Source organism: Lactuca sativa, chromosome 6 (assembly GCF_002870075.4).
Source record: "Lactuca sativa cultivar Salinas chromosome 6, Lsat_Salinas_v11, whole genome shotgun sequence".
Taxonomy (NCBI): Eukaryota; Viridiplantae; Streptophyta; class Magnoliopsida; order Asterales; family Asteraceae; genus Lactuca; species Lactuca sativa.
In genome coordinates this window covers 186,046,500-186,054,927 of record NC_056628.2, presented here as the reverse complement: position 1 = coordinate 186,054,927, position 8,428 = coordinate 186,046,500, and the positions used below count along the sequence as shown (strand labels likewise).

The 8,428-nt window shown below is 33.8% G+C and overlaps 1 protein-coding gene across 1 annotated transcript; it reads left to right on the top strand.

Moving 5' to 3' along the window:
* Window positions 1-3,654: 3,654 nt before the first annotated feature.
* LOC111898820 (transcription factor bHLH145) lies at window positions 3,655-8,179 on the top strand. The gene is made up of 4 exons (XM_042896171.2): window positions 3,655-3,837; window positions 4,719-5,235; window positions 5,794-5,823; window positions 6,026-8,179. The coding sequence occupies exons 2-4, from the start codon at window positions 5,113-5,115 to the stop codon at window positions 6,944-6,946; spliced, it is 1,074 nt and encodes a 357-aa protein (XP_042752105.1). The 5' UTR covers window positions 3,655-3,837; window positions 4,719-5,112; the 3' UTR covers window positions 6,947-8,179.
* The last annotated feature ends 249 nt before the right edge of the window (window positions 8,180-8,428 follow it).

Genomic DNA, 8,428 nt, shown 5'->3' with positions numbered 1-8,428 from the left:
AGTAACCTTTTGTTTAATAACTTTCCTTTCAATCCCATGCTTTATCATCTTACTTAAAAGATGATTGAAGCGATCAAAAGCTTGAACTAGTTTCTCTTCGGGCTTCTGCTTGAAATCGCCAAATTCAGAAAGTAGGAGAGTTTGAATTGAATGTTCCAGATCTTCATCAGTGGAATATGATTCTTTTAATATGTCCCAAATCTCTTTAGTAGTAGCACAAGAACTTACCAAACGAAATGTATCTGACTGCAAACCAAACCTAATCATCCTCAAGGCCTTGATGTTGCATTGAAACTTTTCCTTCTCGTCTTGAGGAATATCTTTGACATCATTAACAAGCTGATTGTACTCCTTCTGAGTTTTGACAATCTTTGAGGTGCTTGAGTGAGCAAATGGGCCAACAGTGATCGCTTCCCAGATCAAGTACCCATTATCCTCCGATCCAATCACATAATCTTCAAAGTGATGCGTCCAAACTTTATAATATTGAGTATACAAGATTGGAATCCTTGTCGTAGAACCAATGTTGTTGGAGATGTTGATTGGATTGGTTTGAGAATCATCCATGGACATTGTAATGACTTTTGATCGATTACCTGTTTAAGATCAGACTTGTAATATATCGTTAGGGTTAGATCAACGATTAATGAGATACATCAATATGGAATGACGGCTCAATTAATATCAATCAATGCGGAATTAAAAACCCTAATAACTTCTTCGATACAAGAGATGTGTATGAATTACACAGTCTCCTGCTCTGATACCAATTGATGCGAATAAATCTTAGATCGATTAGATCTTTCACATGTAAGAATATGAAAATCAAACAAGACAAACACAATAATGATATGAACACAGAATGGAATAAAAAATGTGCTTATGATTCAAATAAAGTCACGCCTCAGCAGAGCTCGATGAAGAACTTCCACTGTAGAGGCGAGCTAGGGTTTACAAAACTCAATCAGAAAAATAATAAAAGCGTTAACTTCAAAGACTACATGCATGCAACTTATATACTAAACGCTAGAACAAAACATGCACGGTTGGACAGGCCCAATACCGGCAATCAAAACTGGGCTAAGGACCGAGCCCATGACGCAACATAATAATCCCGTCAGTCTTTCATACAATCCATGAAAGAGTCACAAAGACAACTAGCATCACATATCCTACATAGTATAGTAAGAATACTCACCTCCCAATCAAATAGACCACATGATTGCTTGAAGGACGTAAGGCTGGTACTACGTACCACCTAATAGTAATCAAAAGGTCAAACCTCAGTCTACTATCGAAAACTATTAAGTTGAACAAAAGTCAACCTAGTTAACAAGTGAACGTTCAAAGGTCAAAGTAAACTCTCAAGACCACCACGTTGTGGCCAAAACCTTTACCACGTCGTGGCCAAAACCTTGACCACGTCGTGGTCTATCTCAAGGTAGATTGCGATAGATTTGACCATCACATCGTGGCAAAACCTTGACCTCGTCGTGATCTGTCTCAAGGCAAATCGTGATGGAGTTGACCACCACGTCGTGGCAACACTACCTAATCCAAAACTCCATTAAACCCTTAATGCGTTAAGCCAACTACTCTAACTTTCCATAAGGATTCCTTTCAACCAAATGATTCATAAAAAAATTAACTTTATGTGCATGCATGTCCAATACATGTCCCATCCTTACTTAGGTCAAAAGGATGATAAATGGGGTCAAAATCCCATGCATGGCTCCTAATCAACATAAAAGTCCAGATATGAACTAAATAATGAACGTGGGACTTCATTGATCCATAAGTTGCAAACTTTATCAAGACGAGTCACTAAAATCTTCCCAACATGAAGAACAAGACTCAAAAACCTAGATCTAGAAGGGAAAATTTCAAAGATGATGGTTTGCGGGACTTACAAATATCCAAAATGTGCACAAATAGTTGGTGATGAGCTTGCTAGGTGGTTCTTTGCTCTATAAGACCTTCATTCCCCCTTCAAAGGTCACAAATCACCAAAATGAGCACCAAATGATCATAAGAGGCTAGGATTTGCTTAGGAGTTATTATAGAGCAATGGGGGCTGATGTTGGATGAAACCCCAACCCTCATATCCTTAATATATGGTCCAAAGTCCGAAACTTAGGGTTTTTTTTTAGGGCGACGCCATATCATGGTAATTAAATCACCACGCCGCGGTGAGGTGGCACTATCACACCATGCTGCTCTAAACACCACGCCGAGATTAAGGCCAAAATCCACAAAATCAAATTGAAGACACACAAGAATTTTTAAAGAATGAAATTTGAAGCTCCGGATGTTAAAGTATCACAACCACCAGACTAATTTTTATCAAGCTAATTTTTTTGAGAAATGTTCGCTTACATATCTATGGATTAGTTTTAAAAACTTAATCTTCTTGTTGTAATAAAATATGAAAAGGATAATCATATAGGTATTCTGGAACACTAAATGTGTTGAATTTTTTAAAAAGAAAATGGAAAATCTAATAAAAATATTATTATTTTTGTTTAATATTACCCAAAATTAAGTTTTAGAAATGGTCATAAATTATACAAGTTATTTTGGGTGTGCTCGTCATGTATCATTTATGAGCTTTCTACTTTTTAGATTATAAAAAAAACTCAAAAAATTTAAAAAAAAGTTCGTTGGTTAGTAGAATCTTCTAAGTATTACTATAAAAAAAAGTCAAAATCTAAAACCATTTCAAGTTGGAATTAACAAAAAAAAAACTTTTTAAATTTTGCAGATCGACTTAATTTCCATTTTTTAAAATAAATGATGTGTTTTAAATAGTTGTTTTATGTAATTATATATGTTTAAACAAATTCCAATTAATCCTTCCTAATAAATGAAAATAGTTTTGCTACATGTCATTTTTTCATTAACTTGGACACATGTCATTTTTTTGTATTTTTGAATAAATGTTTTTTCCATATGTCATTTTCTCATTGTTTATCTTTTTTAGTTAACACATCATATTTACACCTCAATTAATAATTGCCTTATTTGAAAATAACCATTAAATTATAATATTACAACTCATATACTATTGAATATGTTTCCTTTTAAATTCAAATTTTAAATTTTAAATTTCAAATTTAAATAAATTTTTGTTTAAACCTTCATATTTTATTTTTTTTGTTTTATCCAACCCGTATAACATACGGGTCACACAACTAGTTTTATATACAAATAAAATCTACGGCTTCTAATTATCCACTTAACGACTATCAACTTGCAACTAATTTTGTAGTCGCTTGTAATCATGTCCATGTTAAAATAATGTTGTTTTGATTTTTTTTACAAATTCAAAAAACAAAAAAAAAAAAAAAAAACTTTAACAAAAGCTTTTAAAAGATATCAGATGTTGCTTTCCCTGCTAATATTGGGAATTCAATAATGTGCGAAGATATAAATGAAAATAAAAAATAGATTAGATTGCCATTCAATTTTTTTTTTTTTTAATATTTTTAATATATTTATTATTTCTCTAATTTAATCGCTGAAGTACTTGATACAATGATTATAAGAAAAAAAAAGGAAAACCTATAAACCAAGCGTGCGATTCACACGTAGTCAAAACACACACACACACATACATACACAGAGGTCTATTTGCACGCGCTGGAGGTTAAACATTGATTGTCAATTCCTTCGTCTATTTATTCTCTCTCTTCCCCCGTGCACTCTCTCTCCACCTTTCTCTTTTTCTCTCTCCCGTTCTTCTTCCCGTGCTCTGCCTTTAATTAATCTCATTGTCTGCCTTCTTTCTGGGTTTTTCAGATTACAAGATTGCTGATTTGCGTTTCGATTCTTGCAAAGGTAATTTCTCTTCAATTTCTGTTCTCATGATCAACATTCACTGTGTGTTCTGATATTGTTCCTATCTGAGTGGTTTCTCGGTTTTGCATTTGATCTGATTTTGGGAGTTGAGATTCATTACTTCATGTTTAAGTATCCCGATTTACTGTTTTCAGATGAACATTCTCTACTTGAACAATGTTTTTTCGTATATTCTACATAATTTTTTCTCTGATTCTCTCTATTTGGTTTCTGGGTTTTGGTGGTATTGGGGCTTCTTAATCTCCTGCATTTTCTGTTTCTAAATGGTTTATTGTGTGTTCTATAAACTATAATCCTTTATTATTTGGTTGTTAATATATTATTGATCACCAAACGAGGATTCATTGCGTATGTGTAAAGTGAAGGGCATTTTCCTCCTTTTAAAACACTCGATACATCTATTTTTAATAGAAATCCGAGCTTAATTCTTTTAATCGAGTTCAAACTCCCTACTTTTTATGTAAAACTCTGCAGTAAAAAGTTATTATTCTGTTGAAATCCAACTTACACATGCTACCAATTCCTCAAAAACACAACCTTTTTGCATCAAATCACTTCATTGGGAGTAGTTCTCAATCTTCCAAAAGTCTATTTCGAATATTTATAGCTAATATACTTTGCTAATTGTTTAATATTGTTATATTAAACAACAAAGTCAAAAAGTTATAGAGTGGCATGAGGAAAAAGTGTGATCAAAATGGAACAAATCACAAAATATATTGTTATCGTTCTATAGAATTGGTAACTTCAATTTTGATATAAAATGTGAAATTACCTATCTGTTCTTGGTGTTCATAAAATCATGAAACTTCGTGTTCCTATTCTCGTAATCTAATATGCATCTACTTATGTTTCTACAGTTGCTTTGAAAAAAAAACGAAAAGAAAGCCCTCATCACAACGAGCATGCGGTGGTATAGCTTATCAGTAGATGTTTATCGCAAAATCATCTCTCTCAACCTCTATTGTCGTGTGATTCTGTAAAGCCTATCGAAGCTCTGTTAAATTACGTTATTACCCCTCCCGATTTCTCGCTTTTAGCAATCATTTTCAAACTTTCATCCATGGGAACCAATCTATTTGTTGTCATCCCTTGCTACTGTCGCTGGATTAGTTGAATCAAAACCCAAAACCCGTTCTAATTTCAATTAAAAATCGCATCTTTTTTAGAATCTTTCGTGGGTTATTTTCTTGGATTGTTTATCAAGATCTTTAGGGGAGTTAAACTGAATATAAGAGTAGGTAAAAAGTAGTTATGGTGTGTCAATCAGCTGGACAAACAAGATTTCGGGCTTTGAAACACGAAAATGGAACAGCTGGGAGCGCCACCATAATTGTTAAAGTTATAGCATGCTTTCAACCTCTAGATGATTGTCAGGTTCGTTATGATTGTTACTTTCATTTATTAATTATTATTAAATGCAAGAAATCGCATCCTACTTTCATTCTTTTATTACGAGTATTAAAAAAAAAAAAACCCTACCCAATTATAGTAACACCATTCAAATATAAAGCAATAATTGGGTAGAGATTTCAAACTACGATGATGTAATAAGACAAATCTATCTAATTATATTAATTTCATCCACATACAAACTGAATTTTAATATTTTATCGTCTTAATTGGTTACGTTTTTCAAACTATAGTATAATGTCCTAATAGGAACAAATTTAAAGTGCAATACTATAATTGAGTAGATTTTGCAGTGTACACAATTATAGTAATATCATCAAAATCTTTGCGTTTAGCGTTTATCATTATTATTATTTTAATCAATCTTTATTCAAAGAATCGGATTCTTTACGACTTTTTTGATGTTCATTCTTGTCTTTGAATCACATTCGCTTTACAATATGTTTTTATGTTTTATGAGTTAGACAATATGAATCTAATACTGTTCTTTTTGTGGGGTTGCTTTTTTTTTTTTTTTTTCAGGCCGAATACTTCCGCCATTTGCTTAAACCTGTAACGTAGTTCTTTTTTATTTTATTTTCGTGATCAAATTAAGCCGTGGATTCTTTAGTTTTCATCTCTTTTAGAAGTTTTCAGAAATCTTTACACACTTTCAAGTCATCATTCAACATCCCGTAAGTCTCTCGATGTTCAAGTTTGTATCTTTTTCATCCAAATGGAATCTTTATCATCAAAAACACATTTTTTCAGGTGATTAATGGAAAAGGGTTTTGAATCTTGGTTTCAAAACCAGAAAATCGATTGGCAATCATCCAATCAGATTCCACCGAGTGCCCCATTTGATTCTTGGCCTCGAGCTACAATCCCATGTTATGGGAACACGCTTCCAACCATGCGTCAAGAACCATGTGGTTGGTTCTACGGTTTGCCACGTCATCGCCAGGGTGTTAATGTCATCCCTGTGGTTAACAACAAAGAACAACTTCAAGTTACAACTACAATCCCTGATGTGGGAAACACCACAAATGGTGGACAAAAGAAGTTTCTTGTGTTTGATCAATCCGGTGATCAAACAACTTTGATTTATAGTTCGGGAGTGGGACCCGCTCCTATTCGATACCAATTCCCGTTGTCAAATAACCCGAAACCGCAATCCGGGTCAAACCCGGTTCGTATTAATGAAAATGATTCAAAAAGTGAGATGAGGGAGGATACTGAAGAGCTTAACGCTTTGTTGTATTCTGATGATGATGATGATGATTATTCTGAGGAGACGAGTACAGGGCATTCCCCTAGTTCAATGATGTTTGTTGAACAAAAAGGGCAAAATGGGAATGGAAAAGAAGAGGAAGTTGCGAGTTCAGGGGGAGATGGGAAAAAGCGTAAACGGGAGGATGGGGGTAGTATTGTAAATTCACTCGAGGACACTGCAAGCTCGGGGGAATCTGGGGTTGGGAATGAGGGAGTTGGAGTGTTTGAGGAAGAATTGGATAGTTTGTTGTTGAGTAATAAGAAATTGAGGAAAGACAAGATGAAGGAGACTATAAATTTGCTTCAGAATTTGATTCCTGGTGATAAAAATGGAAAGAGTGCTGTAATGGTTATTGATGAAGCTATCTGTTATTTGAGAAGTTTGAAGGAGAAAGCTAAAGATTTGGGGCTTGATTCTCTTTAAAAGACGTTCAAGATTTTTTGTACTTTATGCTTATTATGTGGTACATTTGATGCTAACTTGATTGGAAGGAGAATTGGGCATAAAGTTGTTAGCTTTTGTGAAGATAAAGTTTGGAGCTTGAAGTCGTTTCTTGAATCATGGATTATGAACATGTATGGATAATAGTGTGTGTGTGTGTGTGTGTGTGTGTTTGTGGGGGTTTGTATGTGTTAGGAGAATTTGGTAATTTTGTTGTGGGGTTGTGATAAAGAGGAAGAATTGACATAAAGCATGGAACCTTTCAACGCATCTTCAGGTGGGAATGATGGATGATGATCATTTTAGGAAGGTAGTGTGTGTTTGTATGTTTAAGGAGAATTTGGTAATTTTGATATGCGGTTGTGAAGAAAAGGAAGAAATTGGTCATGTTTGTTTTGTGAAGGTAAAGTTTGGAACCCGTGAAGGCAATCAAGTGGCGTCTTGAATTATGGTTTATGATCATTTAGGGAAACTTTTGCGTGCTTTTTTTAGGGAGAATTTGGTAATTTTAATATGGGGGTTGTGATGAAGATCAAGATTTGGGCATAAAGTTGAAATCTTTGTGAAGAGAAAGTTTGAAAACAATCAAGGCATCCGTGAGTGGTTCCTTGATTGACGGATGGTGATTTTCTATGAAAGCTACTGCCTAGTGCCTACAGTGTTGGGGATAATTTGGTAATTTTGATATGGGTGTTAGGGATAATTTGGTAATTTTGATGTGGGGTTGGGATGAAGACCAAACATAAAGTTGAAAGTTTTGTGAAGAGAAAGTTTACAACCCATCAAACCATGCTCAAGTGTTTTCGTGAATGATGGATAATCATCATACATGTGAACCACCGTGTGTTATTTTGTGTGTGCAGGGGCAGTTTAGTAAGTTCACATGTGGGGTTAGGGTGAAGGTCAAGGATTGGATAAAAAAGTTGAAAGCTTGGTGTGTCTTGAGAGTGGGACCCAATAGTGATTATGTCTTGTTTTCTTGTTGGGTATTTGGTAATTTTACTGTTGAAACTTGTGTTCTTGTCTTTCCTACCCTGTGAACGTCAATGGAGGACCACCGCCACCATGAACCACCACTGTCGGCGGTCTGTAATGATGGTTTGGAAAGTCAATGTACCCAAATAGTGTTTTTTTTTTTTTTCTCATTTACTTTATCATGTAATTTCACTTTTTATATATGTAAATATATATATCAATTGTGTGTTTTTTTTTGCATGATCTTGATTTTGTGTTCGATATTATTATCTCATTAGGTGTGAGACCCGTGTATTATACGGGTTTATAAAAAAAATTTAATATAAAATTATAAGCATTACATATTTTTTAAAGTAATAATTTTACATAAATACAAAGAATATAATAATAAAGTAAATAATAAAGGTTATAAAACATTTATTATGAAATTTAATAGAATGATCTACTTTACATATATAAATTTCATTAAAATGTGGATTTTAAATTTAA

Bases quoted from the DNA above. Each gene is read 5' to 3' on its own strand.
- LOC111898820 (XM_042896171.2), top strand. From the start codon at position 5,113: ATGGTGTGTCAATCAGCTGGACAAACAAGATTTCGGGCTTTGAAACAC. The intron at 5,236-5,793 runs GTTCGTTATGAT...TTTTTTTTTCAG, and splicing joins AACCTCTAGATGATTGTCAG to GCCGAATACTTCCGCCATTT. The intron at 5,824-6,025 runs GTAACGTAGTTC...TTTTTCAGGTGA, and splicing joins TCCGCCATTTGCTTAAACCT to TTAATGGAAAAGGGTTTTGA.